Genomic DNA, 16,273 nt, shown 5'->3' on the forward strand with positions numbered 1-16,273 from the left:
AGGAGGAGTAATAGAGTAGAGAGAAAGAGTAGAGAAAGCTGAGAGCAAACAACAGTGAGACTAGAAGAAAGGATAGATGCAAGAGTGGAGAGTAGGAGACATGATAAATATGTAGAAAGACTGAGAGACAGGTAAAGTGAGGGGGGAATATAAAAAGATACATTGGAAAAAGCAGCAAATGAAATGGAGAAAGAAATTTAAAAAGAAACAACAGAGAGAGAGAGAGAGAGAGAGAGAGAGAGAGAATGTTTTAAAAGGAGAAAAAAAAGCTAAAGAAAAAAACAGGAAAAGAGGAAAAAAAAGGGGCAGATGAAAGAACTGCTGAAATGATGATAAAGAGGACAATCAGGAAAAGGGACAAACAAAAGGAATGGATGGGTAATGAATGTGTGTGAAAGTAAGTTCAAAGAGTAAAATGGAATGTGTTTTCGGTCTCACATCTGTGACTAGTTTGTCGCTGTAAAAAAGACAAAACACCAAACTCAAAGGTTTGAGAGGTTTAATGTATACATTAATGTATCTCTTTACAGGAGCTCAACATAGATTGTTTACACAAAGACATCAAACACAATCATGAACAAAGTCACAACATGTATAATTAAGGCAAATTAAAAAAAAGGATCAAATCTGAACCTGTGCAAAAAATATATAAATTAAATCAATTTGTAAAAAAGACACCACAGATAATCAAACAGAAAGGATGATATATGGTCATTTTCCATGGATCCCTCACTGCTCTACTCATCACTCCTATTATTTATTTTTTTTTGCTTTTTGTTTAGGCAAATTCGGTATCTGGTACATGGGATTGGGTACGTATTTATTTTCTGCTTGCTCATGGTTCCAAGTGAGCTGACTGGGGATTTGACGAGCAATCCCTGCAGAACACTGATTGGCCAGAGAGACTTCTCACTCTATGTGATGTAATGCAGACATCCAGCATTAACTTGCCATTTATTAAATCTTGACCATTTTTGTTTTTATCCGAATCACAATGGCAGTTCATAATATTACTCTGTGGTCTTCTGAAGAGGTACAAACATTCCTTGGAATGGTGGCCGATGAAAGAATCAGACAAAAGCTGGATGGTGCAACAAGCAATAAAAACAAAATAAAAAACAAAATACGCAATGAGTAAACAAAGCTTTATCTTTGTTTTTGGTTCCATTGTTCATTGGTTATTGGTTCCAAAACCTGTTGTTCCTGTTAGAGACTATGTTTTGGTTGGAAACTTTGGTAGTGGAAAACAAACCAGGTAAGAAAACGCTAGTAGAGTCTAGTCGATTTGATTAGTGTAGGTACCATGCAGTGGAAAACGGCATTAGTAAATCATGAAAGAAAATAAATCAGGGAAATATTGGACATAGCACAGACTAGTGTGATACTGTGCTGTAACACTGCTAATAAAAAATAAATATGTGGTAATTCATATGTGGTATAACAGAATCTCACATTGATAGTCACTTGCCCATTTAACAATAATTCACTGAATATTCAATGGTTTGAGGAAACTGGCCCCTGTGTGCTGTGTAAACTTTCACACAGATCTCAGATTTTCCGTATGAGGAAAGTCAGTAGAACAGTCTTCCACCAAGACGTTCCAGTGCCTAGCTAGTAATTCTAAACCTTCTGACAACTTTCAGTGCAGACAAGAAAGGATCCACCCACTGCCTGTTGGTATGACAATAACAGAACACAAGCCTAATAATCACATGAATCTGTTTCTGATGTACTCGCGATAAAGGAGAAGATCATCTCTGCGCAGTGGTCTGATCAAGCCTTTTCCGGCATGAATGTGGTTCTCAAACACATTCCGGGTCTCCAGATCAACACAGGGAGGTGACGTCTCATAAATACTGTGCTCCCCATCAAAAGAGGACACTGGGAATCTGAAACATCAACAAACAAAAAAGATAATGAATTATAGACATGATGGTAGACGTTACTTTTATACAATTAATATTCCTCTGGGGCGGCACAGTGGCGCAGCAGGTAGTGTCGCAGTCACACAGCGCCAGGGACCTGGTTGTGGGTTCGATTCCCGCTACGGGTGGCTGTCTGTGAGGAGTTGGTGTGTTCTCCCTGTGTCAGCATGGGTTTCCTCCGGGTGCTCCGGTTTCCTCCCACAGTCCAAAAACACACGTTGGTAGGTGGATTGGCGACTCAAAAGTGTCCGTAGGTGCGAGTGTGTGAGTGAATGTGTGTGTGTGTGTGTCTGTGTTGCCCTGTGAAGGACTGGCGCCCCCTCCAGGGTGTATTCCCACATTGCTCCCAATGATTCCAGGTAGGCTCTGGACCCACCGCGACCCTGAACTGGATAAGCGGTTACAGATAATGAATGAATGAATATTTCTCTGCTTATTGTGCAATATTTCAAGAGTTTAACCACAATATTCCAACACATTTTCCATTTAGATTTTGTCTGTGTCCCATTTTCAGAGTGTGTTGCAGGCATCTTTGTGAAATCAGTTCATATTTACACAATACAATCTGATGATCAATGAAAACATTGGAAATATTCATTGTCTATAATTGCTAATCCAATTCAGAGTTGCAGTGGGTCCGAAGCCTACACAGAATCATTGGGCGCAAGGCAGGAACACACCCACACACTCACATGGCACCATGCACTTACACCTAACTGTGTGTTCTCACTAGTAGATGACAAGTCGCTTATGTCGCCCCAAGTTTGTCTCGTGTGGGTGTGTCAAGGCCGCTCGTGTTGTTGCAGAGGGTGTCAGAAAGCAGAAGCTGCCCGAACTTCAGACCCTGTGTCTACGATTGGTTCAAAGAATTTTTTGCAGCCAATAATTTTGAATGTTGATTTACTGCATCATAACTCATTTGCATAAAGTTGAGAAAATGTCAACTTGATTAGTCGTTTGGTGCTCTGTTACCGGGTCGCTTGCTGCATTCTTCCATAGGAAATGATTGGACGCTTGTCGCTTTGTGAAAGCAGTTAGGACACTTTTGAGTAGCCAATCCTGTGGGAGGAAACCAGAGCACCCAGAGGAAACTCACACAAACAAGGGGAGAACTCCTCACAAACAGTCATCAGGAGCAGGGCACACACAAATCTTTGTTGTGTTATTCATTCATTCATTCATTATCTGTAACCGCTTTTCCAATTCAGGGTCGCAGCGGGTCCAGAGCCTACCTGGAATCATAGGGCTCAAGGCGGGAATACACCCTGGAGGGGGCGCCAGTCCTTCACAGGGCAACACACACATTCACTCACTCACACCTACGGACACTTGAGTCGCCAATTCATCTACCAACATGTGTTTTTGTACTGTGGGAGGAAACCCACGCAGACACAGGGAGAACACACCAACTCCTCACAGGTTGAACGATCTTATTCTACTATAATATTTAGTGTTAAGTGTTTCCTCCTACGGTCCAAAAACATATGTTGGTAGGTGGATTGGCGACTCTAAAGTACCCATAGGTGTGAGTGTGTAAGTGAGTGTTGCCCTGTGAAGGACTGGTGCCCCCTCCAGGGTGTGTTTCTGCCTTGTGCCCAATGATTCCAGGTAGTCTCTGGACACTGAACTGGATAAGCGGTTGCAGATAATGAATGAATGAATGAATGAATGTCGAAAACAACACAATTGTGATTGCTATGTAAACTCACAAAAATACAATTTGTTGAGTACAGTGGAAAAATATGAGCCTTTCAAATGAATTAAGTTATTCTTAACCTGTGATGAGTATAACCTTTATAGAAATTTGATGGAGCACCAAAAAGACAGCAAGCTAACTGCTAAAGCTTGCACACAAAACATTGTCCTGCAGCATTTAAGGTGGAACTGAAAATAAGAAATTGGACCAGTAATTACTGAATCAGTAATTCTATTTCAGCCAGGTCAGCTTTGATTTATATTTGTTTTATTTATTTATTTTTCTTTTGGGAAATGTCCTGAACTTTTTATTTCCATAAAATTTCCATAAAAGGATTTGTTAAGGTGGCCATGCTTCTGCTTGTTGATTTTCCAATCTCAAACTGTCATAAAATTGTTTATGCTAGCTTTAGCATATAACTTGCTGTATAACTTGTTTATATATATATACATCTGTGCAGAAAAAAAGTGTAGAGTTTTTGGCTTTCTAGCTGTTGGGTCTCTGAAGCATTATGTGCCCCTGGCTGGACACTGCATGTACTGGTGGAATGTATGGAGCACAGGTCTTTAACTGACAGGAGACATTTAACACTGTGAATTGAGAAAAGATAAATGCCTGCACAACTTCAGAAATTGAATGTCCCATCTGTCTGGCATCATCGTTCAAACTCTGATCATTCACACTAACTTCTACAGGTTTCCAAGACATCACTTGACTTTTGACATGTCAGTGTATTTTACTGGGCAATGTTGAGACACTGGGTGCTTTGTGGTAAAGTGATGAACATATGGTGTTACGTTAAGGTGTGCTGTGCATCAATAAAATCTCTAAAAAACTGTGTCTGTGCTGCACAACATTAACACAAAAAGGCCCTAACAAGGTTTACTTCTGAAGTACCATCACAAAAACAGAGCCTTGAATCTCTTTTGAATCTCTTTTAAGTTTCTGATGTTGATATTTAATCTAGAACAGCCAAAACCCAGTCACGTAAATTGTCATTAGCTTAACGCTAACATGCTACAAGAATCCTATGAAGCCATCACAGAAATAATTTTTGCCAAAATGTATGCCTTCCATATTTTGACTCCGTTTTGACATCCATGGTTTGAGCAAAAAGCCTAGCTCTAATAGCCCCAGCTCACCACTGGTAACCACAATGAAATATTCAGCTACTGCTAATATAAAGACTGGAAAACTGGATAGGATTCTTGAGAATGATTTGAATGCTTTTATTTCATCTTTAAAAGGCAGAAACTACACTGTTAAAATTAGCCATAATTGATCTGAGCCAAAACACCTTTAACTGTGGGGTCCCACAAAGCCCTATTTAGGTCTGTTATTATTGCAAATTTTCATGTATCCTCTAGGCCAAATCATTCAGGATAATAAGACTGTTCTTATAAAAAGACCTTGCTATGTCTCACAATTAAAGTTAAATAACCATCAATTTAAATCAAGAACGACTGACTCAGTCTTTGTGTTTATGTATAGCACACTGAGCACAGTGAAAAGAAAGCTGGGCAAAGAACTGCTAAAAAAAAAAAGTTGAGAACAAATTTCCCTCAAAATATAATGGGGGTCCACTCACTACTGCAAACAAACTATTGATTTAGTTTTGACATTTGGGGCTAGCCATGGCCTGGTGGTTAGGGAACTGTGTGTAACAGGAAGTTGCTGGTTAAATCCCTGGAGCCTACAGGTCATAACTTAAACCCCAACCTTACCCAAAGACACTTTACCCCCAACTGCTCCAGGCATATGTGCTCACTGCCCCCTAATGTTCACTGGTGTGTACTAGTGTGTGAAAATGTGTTTCACTGCACGGACTGGGTTAAATGTGGACACAGTGGACAATAAAGTGCTTAGAGAACCCAAAAGTATGAACCACACAAAACTGATCTTCAGATATAACCAGTTTATAGCAGTAAATATTTTATGACTTTATTTCAATAGTAACATTTTAAATTTTACACTAAAAATCACCAACTAATCCTCAGCATTATGAAGCCAATGCAGATTCTGAAAACAGTTCAACTACAATACTTTCAGAAACATTAAAATTGTTTATGCTTATTGGACTGTTAATGTTAATAATACAATAATATAGAATAAATACACAGCTACCTGCTACACATATCATGGTTCCAATGCAAAAGTGTTTTCCATTATTATTCCTTTATTATGAATGTGTAAGAGTTTACCATTTTAGTTTAGTCCAACATTAGGCAAATTTCTTAAGGTATGAATAGTGCTAGAAAAACATTTAAGGTTGAATGTGTACAAACAAATGTGTACCAAAATGTAATTAAATAGTATTAAAAACCAATCAGTCCAAACACACACACACATGGAAAATAACACCAAGAACAGTGGTGTGTGTGTGTGTGTGTGTGTGTGTATTGGAAATCACGGCCACCCCCAAACACACACAACTCCAAATCCCTGACTCTCACATGTACAACACACTTGTGACATTTCCAATCCCCTAAATGGAGGTAAGCCAACACAAAACAATCCAACCAACTGTAAACCTATTGCCCAATCAGATCATTGTAGTCAGCTCTCTCTCCAATCCATGTTTTTATTTGAATACACTCTGGACTTACCCTGTGTGAAGTTAAAGAGAGAGACAGACAAAAAAGGAAATACATGTTTTAGGGTGTTAACATAAAAGTAACCAAGGCGTTACATAACTACGGGAAAATGCTCAGCACACCTGCTGACACCAAACTGTTGTGCAGACATGTGTGTGCTGAATTACACACAGCCGAACTGGAACGAAAGAGCAAGACCACCACTGTCAAGGATCAAATGTGTCATGACGCATCAAATGAACAGACGCACATGTATATGTATGGAGAGAGAGAGAGAGAGAGAGAGAGATACTCACAGATTAATCACATTTTCCAAAATCATTTTTTGGTCTGATGACTGGTCTCTTTTCTCCACTTTGTGTTGGTTTTGTCCGAGGTGGGCAAACCTGCACAGAAAAAGTGGCATATGAGTAAACACATGAAATAAGATCTTTATATAAGTCAGATACAATTAGCATCAAAGAAGTCACTCAACATTTCTCACGTTACACATACACATAGTATGTGTAACGTTTACACCATAAACTAATGTAACAGCGTGGCTGACTAATGGTTATAGACAACTTTAATCTGTATACACACCAAGGTTGGGTGTCAAGAAAGATGCTATATAAATGTAACTATAAATAAAAAAAGTATGTGTCCAAGAATTCTAGACAAGTTTTTGTAAAAGAACCTAGATACTTAAAGGAACAATCTGTAATATATTTACTGTATTCAATCATAAATGTCCAGGGTATGTGATCATAGATAAGGACCAAAGTTCACTGGAAACAACCAAGGTTCCAAGAATCAGGAACGGAACCTGTTCAAGAACCAGAGTTCTTTTGGTGGAATATCGCTATGATTGACAGCTACAAATTATTGTTCTGATTGGTTAAACAAACCTCGCGATCTGATTGGTCCAGCTAAAGTTTCCTATTGGTTCATCAATTGGCTGTCAAAACAGGATCTTAAATCTGCAACTGCAAAAAGAGATTCACACACGCAGCAGAGAAGGTGGATGTGTGGATTTTTTTCACCTCATTCAAACACTCCCACTGTCACAATTGGAACTTTAAAAAGGTCTGCTCTTGCACATTTTAAGCCATTTGAGAAGGTACTGATTCACACATTCACGACATTTGATTTACAAATGCATATCTTTTTTTTTTACACATTTGTGATTTTAAGTTATTATTATTGTTGTTGTTGTTTTAAATTTGTGCATTCCAATACATTTGTGGATTTTAGTTTTACGTGTCTGTAGTTGCTCAAACAGTTACAAATTTCGTTTTATGTGTTTGTAGTTGCTCAAATGCAGTTACAAATTTCGTTTTACGTGTATATAGTTGCTCAAACGCAGTTTCAGGTTTCGTTTTACGTGTATATAGTTGTTCAAACGCAGTTACAGATTTCGTTTTACGTGTATGTAGTTGCTCAAACTCAGTTACAAATTTCGTTTTACGTGTTTGTAGTTGCTCAAACGCAGTTCCAGATTTCGTTTTACGTGTTTGTAGTTGCTCAAACGCAGTTACAGATTTTGTTTTACGTGTTTGTAGTTGCTCAAACGCAGTTCCAGATTTCGTTTTACGTGTTTGTAGTTGGTCAAACGCAGTTCCAGATTTCGTTTTACGTGTTTGTAGTTGCTCAAACGCAGATCCAGGTTTCGTTTTACATGTATGTAGTTGCTCAAACACAGTTCCAGATTTCGTTTTACGTGTTTGTAGTTGCTCAAATGCAGTTCCAGATTTCGTTTTACATGTTTGTAGTTGCTCAAACACAGTTCCAGATTTCGTTTTACGTGTTTGTATTTGCTCAAATGCAGTTCCAGATTTCGTTTTACGTGTATATAGTTGCTCAAACGCAGTTCCAGATTTCGTTTTACGTGTTTGTAGTTGCTCAAACGCAGTTCCAGATTTCGTTTTACGTGTTTGTAGTTGGTCAAACGCAGTTCCAGATTTCGTTTTACGTGTTTGTAGTTACTCAAACGCAGATCCAGGTTTCGTTTTACATGTATGTAGTTGCTCAAACACAGTTCCAGATTTCGTTTTACGTGTTTGTAGTTGCTCAAATGCAGTTCCAGATTTCGTTTTACATGTTTGTAGTTGCTCAAACGCAGTTCCAGATTTCGTTTTACGTGTTTGTAGTTGCTCAAACGCAGTTCCAGATTTCGTTTTACGTGTTTGTAGTTGCTCAAACGCAGTTCCAGATTTCGTTTTACGTGTTTGTAGTTGCTCAAACGCAATTACAGATTTCATTTTACGTGTTTGTAGTTGCTCAAACGCAGTTACAAAGTCCGTTACATTTGTGAGTATTGTTTTACAAACACAAAATCTTAACTGCAGTTTTATTCAACACACCTGAAACTATTTAAACCCATCAATAGTACTGTAGTAGAGGAGAGAAAAAAAAACACTCCATCTTTCAGTGGTGGGATCCTACATATAAGGCACAGCAAAACAACAGGGAAAACTTATAGCACTACTACATGTATTAGCAGCATGGAAAATTTACTAAAAAATGCATACCTCGACATATGTTCATTTAAATAGGCCTTTTATATACTCCATCTCAAAGAATCACTTTACTAGACAGCCCTGTAATGTTGCACAACGTCAGTATGTGTGCACCACTTGTCTATGAGTTTCATGGGAAGGCTATGAGTGGAGAGCACCGAGAAAAATGAACCGCTCTTTTCTCAGAAGAGTAAAGAGAGGAAAAATGACATTAACATAAAAATATACTGGTGCTGTTGTAATAAATTTACAAAAATGTAACAATCATTGAAACATCTCAATCGCATACATGCGATGCACAATCGTGCATTTTATTGCAGATAGCAACACTGTATTTTTATTTCCATGCTAGAAATAAGCTAAAATGTTAGTGTCATTATCTTAATTCATTTCTTACTCACAAATGTGCAAATGCAGTGGTACCTATTGTGAAATAATACTTTTATAACAGACTGAAATGTCTACTGCCCATGTATACATTTTAAAAACTTTAAAAACTTAACACTTTTTAATTGTCCAACAATTGGTGATTAATTTGCATATAATTTTTATTTCTGTATATATTAATATGTAACTAATTAATACAGCTATTTTAAGGTGCAAAGAGACACTCAAATGTGCATGTACAATATGTAAAATCTACAAAGAGGTGCGTACAAAAATGCAGCATTTAAGAAATGCTACACATCATCCATTATCAAACCAAACCTCCAAGTAGCACCTCTAAGTCTTACCACAGAAACATGTGGCCCCTGGTTCTTCCCCTGTTCCAGGGGCATAAGGCAAAATCTTGCTTGAATTTATGCATGTTTTTTGTTGTTTTTTATTTACTTGAAATGTGCATGCTAAACACAAAATTATCGAAAATAATTACTAAAAATTATAGAGACATTACAAATAACGAGGCTTAAACTAAACATTTTAAACTTTAAAATGATACATTTATTAGAATGAGAATCACTTTATTAGCCACTGTGCTTGCACAGAGAGAACTTTGTTCTCTGCATTTAACCCAATCTGAAATGTTTTTCAGGTATTCATATTTTCAGGTAAGATCAAATTAAAGATCTCTAGCATTAACCCTCTTCATTTTTACCAGAAAAGTATTCTGTAATCTATTATCTATCTGTATCATTACACAATCTAAGCTTAATATGTCTTAGCTAACTAGATATCTAGCTTTAACTTTTCAGGATAAATTACTCAGATATGTAAAATAAGCATCAATGGCAGCGTTGCATGATCAGTGTAAGTTAATGTATTCTGGAAAGTCTGACCTGTGGTATATGATAAGATCCTCTTCTCTGGGCAAAGCAGATAGGTTCAGCCCATATGTCTCTCTTCCTTGTTGCTGCTGCTCCTGAGGGACCAGAGGAGAAAGTCTATTAAAACTCATAGCCTATAACTGGCAGCATCAGACTCCTGCAGAAATGGTGAACATTTGGAAAATTAAACCAAATCTTTTTACGATAATTAATTAATTCATTCACTCATTATCTGTAACTACGTATCCAGTTCAGGGTCGCGGTGGGTCCAGAGCCTACCTGGAATCATTGGGCACAAGGCAGGAATACACCCTGGAGGGGGCGCCAGTCCTTCACAGGGCAACATACACACACACACACACACAGACACTTTTTGAGTCACCAATCCACCTACCAACGTGTTTTTGGACTGTTGGAGGAAACCCACACGGACACAGGGAGAACACACCACACTCCTCACAGACTGTCACCCGGAGCGGGATTAGAACCCACAACCTCCAGGCCCCTGGAGCTGTGTGACTGCAACACTACCCGCTGCACCACCTTTCCACCACCTGTACCGTCCTTTCACGATAATAGATTTAAAAATCTATTAAATATTCTATAAAAAAATCTCTGCCATATGGTGTTTTTGTGCACATTTAATTTACAAATATAACTGACACCTCTCAGTTATGCTTTAAACATGGAAGAATTCCTTGGTGACTTTGTCCATCAAACTGTGCTCATTTGCCATGCTGTTTGTGTTCATAGTAAGATGCACAGGAGTGAAATAACACAGACCAGTGATGAATGACTGGCACTAGATGATTGACCAAAATTGTGTGTAGCATGCTGGGGGCACATAGAATGAGTAGAAATGCATACAGTAAGGTTTGAGAAAGTCAGACAGATACATACATTACTAGACATGCATATATATGCTGTCACTCCTGCATTCTGAACAGGGTATGTAATTATTGTACATTAGGCAGGTAATGAGTTTGATGCTTTAATATTTTAGTAGTTGTGACTTTTTTCCTTTCCTCGCCATTGCCAAGGAGCTCCATTGTATTGCATATGCATACGGGCTTCCAGATGAAGCATGAGATGCACGTAGGTGCATGTGTGCACAACACGTGAGTTCATACTATGCATTCTTACACGCTGCTCCAGGCCCAGAAATCTTACCCATGAAAAATGAGGCCATGCTATTACAGAAAGGCAGAATTCTACAAATGATGGATGCATTAATTACACATAATGATGGAGTCCAAGATATTAATCTTGATATTAATGCACTTATGAACTGTGGTTAACAATAAGACCCCAAGGAATGTGGGAGAATAACATAATTCCACTGTATGATGGATGGTAAACGCAGAATGCAGATTTTGAATGTTTGCATATAACTAGATAATATTTCAGAACAATTTGTAAATATTTACAAACTCAGGCTAATATCATTCATTCATTGTCTGTAACCGTCTATCCAGTTCAGAGTCGCGGTGGGTCCGGAAACCTACCCAGAGTCACTGGGCACAAGGCAGGAACATCCTGGAGGGGGCGCCAATCCTTCATAGGGCGACACACACTCACACATTCACTCACAACTACAGACACTTGAGTAGCCAATCCATATACCACCTAAACAAGCTCTAGAAAAATGTCATAATTGCAATGAATTTTGAGTAAATAAAAATTCCCATGGAACTCACATGATCACATGAAAAGTTTCACCTTTTTTGTGGATCATCTGATTCTGAAAATTTATATTAAAAACTACTAGTGTACATTTATAATCTCCCACTGCTCTGTTTACAATAAAAACATTGAATATTTGCAAAAAAAAATAAAATAATAATAATAATTAAATAAAATAAACAGTATGAGAGAAAACACATGCCACAATATTTTATTTTAAATGTAAAAGCATTTTCCCCCTGTTTCTTGAACAATGATAAGCAACCTTGGGTTTGTAAAAGATGGTATACAGGTGAAACAAATTAATATAATAATAATTATAATTAATATTTCGTATTACTGGCACAGGACATTGGGATACTTCCCTCCACATGGTAAACTGGGGTTTGACTTCACCTCTTGTATTAATTAGGACCCTTGGAGAGACAACCATTGCTTCATTAGTCTGATTTAAAGCTGTTCTAGAGAATCTGGCATATGTGTTTTGAGCATGAGCTGAGTGTACTACAAATACTGACTATTCAAATGGCTTTATTAATACATTTCTGGTAAACGGTGGAAAAACCCATCTCTATATAGATATTAGACAGCTATATATAATTTTACCATAAGTTCCCGGGGACATCTGTAATCTTCAGAGAGCCTAGCTGACAAGCTCTGTGTTTGTGTGTATGCAAATATGGTAGGATGACCCTCTAGGCAGCTGGGGCTTTGATAACTGCCCAGCACCTGGGCAGCGACAACCGTGGCACACATTCCCTCTCTCCATGGCAACAGGTCAGGGCGAAAAACAATCAGGGCTCATTCAGAGAGAGATGGTGACTCAATGTTTTTATTAAGGCTTTGGTTTGCATTGGTGCTGTAGATGACAAGATTTGGCAGATGAATTATATGTGTTGAACTTCCTCCCTGTCTCAACCTGTGCACACTGAAAATTAACTTAATAAATACCAATAACAAGCATAAAGAAGAGCAGTCCTCTCTGATAACATAAGAAAAGGAGACAAATGGGAGTAAAGGTAGGGGGGCAACAGAGTGCATGATCAATATAGAAATTTCATGAATGTGTAACTGCAGGGCCACAAAATCATTTCATCTTACATTTTTTATAACTGCTTCATCCTGATTAGGGCTGCAGCAGTTCCAGAGCTTAGCTAGAATCACTAGGCGCAAGACCCTACCTTAGACGGGGCTGCAGCCCATTACAGGAAACCACAAACTCAACTAGTCACTCACCAAAAAAAAAACAAAAAAAAAAAACAAACCCACACTTGAATATTTTCACATAGCCAACTGACCTACAACCAAGTGTTTTTTGGTTTGTGGGAGGAAAACGATGATAGCAGTCTGTTTTCATAGAGGAATGGATAAATAGTAAAAGAGTATCAAAGTAATTTGATACTCTTGATTTGATTTTGAGTAACAAAGTACACAAAATCATGAATTCTGTCTGATGAGGTTAGGGTTTTAAAGCTGCACTTGGCTGTCCCTTTATTAATTTCTGAGCTCTATCAGTAAACCAGCAGCAGTATGTCACCAAACTTGTCATTTGAAGTTAAAATCCTGATTATCAGAGTGGATAAACCTAATCTACTAATGTGATTATTTAATATTAACTACATTTCATTTATGTGTCTCCCAATTTAACAAATAAAAATTGCTGTGCAAATGACCTCTTTTAATTTGTCCAACAGCTCCCTATGTAATATTCTTTTGGACTAACAGAACAATATACTATATTTTCTGCAACAAGCCTAACAGCAAAAATGGAGCTCACATGGAAATCTATATTTTTGCCTAGTTAACATGATCAGGTGCTGTTTTCCCCATTACTTGTTTTCTCATGTGCTGTTTTCTCCATAACAAGACAGCATTTCTCCTTCATAACTGCAGTGTACCAATGACAGTCATAAATAAACAAATTCAGACAGCAAAGGCTCCTTACATCATAAATGTAAGTAACTGAAGCTTTCAAGCTAAAGCTGAGGGAAAAGGGTAAAGTGGAGATGGAGGTGAGATAAAGGATTAAGGCAAATGTGTAGAGTAATGTCTTAGCCAGTTTAAACACATTAGGAGATTTTCATGACATTTTTCATGACATTAACTACAAAGTAAAAATGCAATTGTGAAGAAGAGAATTTAGTTTTTAGGGTTTCAATCCATCAGAGTGGTCTTTTAACAGTTTAACCCTTACAAGGCAGTGCCATTTCTGTCCTGTTGGGTAGTATTTCTTTATACATGCTACTTGACTATGTTTTTTCTACTGGGCATAATCTTGAAATTTACAATGTTAAAGTAAAAAAAAAATTGTTATATTTTAATTATGATGTTAATGCAAACATCCAGTTTAGTATGTATGAATTTCAATATTCACACAAATACATGACTAAAATAAAATAAAAATAAAAAATTAAACCCAGTAAGACAAAATGTAGAAAACATTAAACCCCCACACACACACATTAAACATTAAACCCCCCCACACACTAGATATTGGAACATTGTGCGAGAACAGAAAGGTCAGTTAGTGTTGAATACGCTCTGAATCTCACACTCATTTCAAAGGTAATGAATGGTGATCCATAACTCCAGAGCATACAGACGTACTGTTTCATAACCTAATGCCGAGGGGATTTAATTGCCTCTAGACTAGCCCACCATTATCAGTTGATATGGTCATCTTAAACTCAAGTGCAAAAGAAAATGTTCTTCACACCATTCGTGTGTATGAGTGTGCATTAGAGTCATGGCTTTAATTGAGTCAAATTTTTCAATGTAACTGTTTTGTATTTTCTTTTCTGAATTCATGTGCATGTTTCCCATGACACTTGCCTTTGTCCTAAGGGGTGTGTGTGTGGAGGGGGGCCCAAATACAAATGATATGTGGCATTTTGTAGATGAAGTCTCAGGTGAGCTGTGTCGGTGGGTAAATTGGATTGTGAGGACGTAGAGAGAGGGGTTGAGTGGGTTCAGCAGCACCGCGGGGACGGTAATGAGTGTGTCACCAGCTCCATCACTGTATGAAACAAGCCTTGAGGCTTCAACTCCAGCAGAAACATACAGAAGCTGAAGAGCTGTAGCTCAGCACAGGTGGGCATTCAGCCCAGCAGACATACAAAAGCACGTGGGACAGCATGCAACATACACACACACACACACACAAAACTAAAGCTACTGCACAAACACATATATAGATAAACAGGTTCAAGCAGACATATGCACGTGCTCACATGTGTGCACGCATGCACACACACAGTATGATAAGAATGCCACTGCCAGTAATGTCCAGATTGCCTTTGTGAGATGAATAAAACTGAACTAGGTTTGGTGAGTGAGGACAGGACTAAAAGTAATAAAAATTGACAGCTTGCAGCTCAGATTAAATGTCAATTAAAGGAAACATCTTTAATCGTGGTGAAATGCAGTTCTAAACTCGCCATCGTTTAAGGGGGAACAGTATGTTTGAGGGAAAATAACAAAGTTTATCTCATCTGTAAGCTTCTATTCACTGTTTAAATTACCACAGAAACTCATTGGTAACTCAAGTTGTTTAGTGTTGTAGCACTTTTGCTAATGCAGTTAGCCATGTCCCAGGTTTGGAGACATTTCCTCCTTAAGTGAAAAATAAGTCAATATTACCCAACCAAGGGTTCTCTCGGCTGTCTTTATATTAAAAAAAAAAAAAACTCCAGTGCCTTTAATGTACCATTTTCAGAAAAGTTGATATATTTGTAAAATGCAATAAAACCAAGCATCTGTGAATTGTTAATTTTCTAGAAGTTGCATTTCACTGACAAAGATATCCAAACTTTCTAAACTTAAATATAAACACAAAATTTCCATCCGGAAAACACTACAGAAAATGTTAGACAGAGGCATGTTTACTAATGTGTTAAATCACCTTCCCTTTTAATTACACTGCTTCATCATGTAGGAACTTGGTATAGCAAATGTTAAAGTTTTGCAAGTGGTATCTTTGTGCATCTTAGCTTGATACAAAGCTTCTGCTGCTCAACAATCCATGAAAGACATAACGTCCAATTTTTATTAAAACAATCTGAAACTCCTCTGACCATAGCATGCATTTCTACTGTTTGTTGGACCATATGAGATGAGCTCTGGTCCTGAAAATTGATCAGCATTTCTACATAAAATTGATGTGTGACCTTCTCTTTGTGTAACTGAGCGTCTGATTTCATTTCTTGATGTAGCATTGTACTATGTTTTGTACTATGTACTATTGTACTATGTGCTCCCATACCCATTTGGCAATAAGTATCAGGGTGGCATGACAGTTTCTCATGCCATGCTGTCTGAGAGCTCAAAAGTCACACACTTCAACAGTCTTGCAATAGGAAGACCCAGATTTCTTCAGATCTTCTCAATCTTTTTACAATATTATGTACAGTAGATGGGAAAATAAATTGAAAAGTTGCACTGACCATTTCAAGTGTTGCTTTTAAAATGTTTGGCTATGCTCTTATATGTTGTCAGCCAAAAACACATATTTGCTTCAATTTTAACTCTTATTTTGACTCTATCCCAACATTGGAATCATACTTTAAATCTTTTTATATTTACAAACAAAAACTCAGTTCTCAATGAAAACACT

The 16,273-nt window shown here is 37.7% G+C and overlaps 1 protein-coding gene across 2 annotated transcripts in view; it reads right to left on the reverse strand.

Annotated features, from left to right (window-relative positions):
- Positions 1 to 533: 533 nt before the first annotated feature.
- Positions 534 to 16,273, reverse strand: part of fig4a (FIG4 phosphoinositide 5-phosphatase a) — a 66,408-nt gene continuing 50,668 nt past the window's right edge. For both annotated transcript variants that reach the window (XM_066676652.1, XM_066676653.1), the window contains exons 22-24: positions 9,991 to 10,073; positions 6,512 to 6,601; positions 534 to 1,889 (exon numbers count right to left, since the gene is read on the reverse strand). In XM_066676652.1, the coding sequence (XP_066532749.1) occupies positions 1,709 to 1,889; positions 6,512 to 6,601; positions 9,991 to 10,073 (354 nt within the window). In that variant the 3' untranslated portion in view covers positions 534 to 1,708. The remainder of the gene's footprint in view (positions 1,890 to 6,511; positions 6,602 to 9,990; positions 10,074 to 16,273) is intronic.

This window comes from Hoplias malabaricus, chromosome 7, assembly GCF_029633855.1.
Source record: "Hoplias malabaricus isolate fHopMal1 chromosome 7, fHopMal1.hap1, whole genome shotgun sequence".
NCBI lineage: Eukaryota > Metazoa > Chordata > Actinopteri > Characiformes > Erythrinidae > Hoplias > Hoplias malabaricus.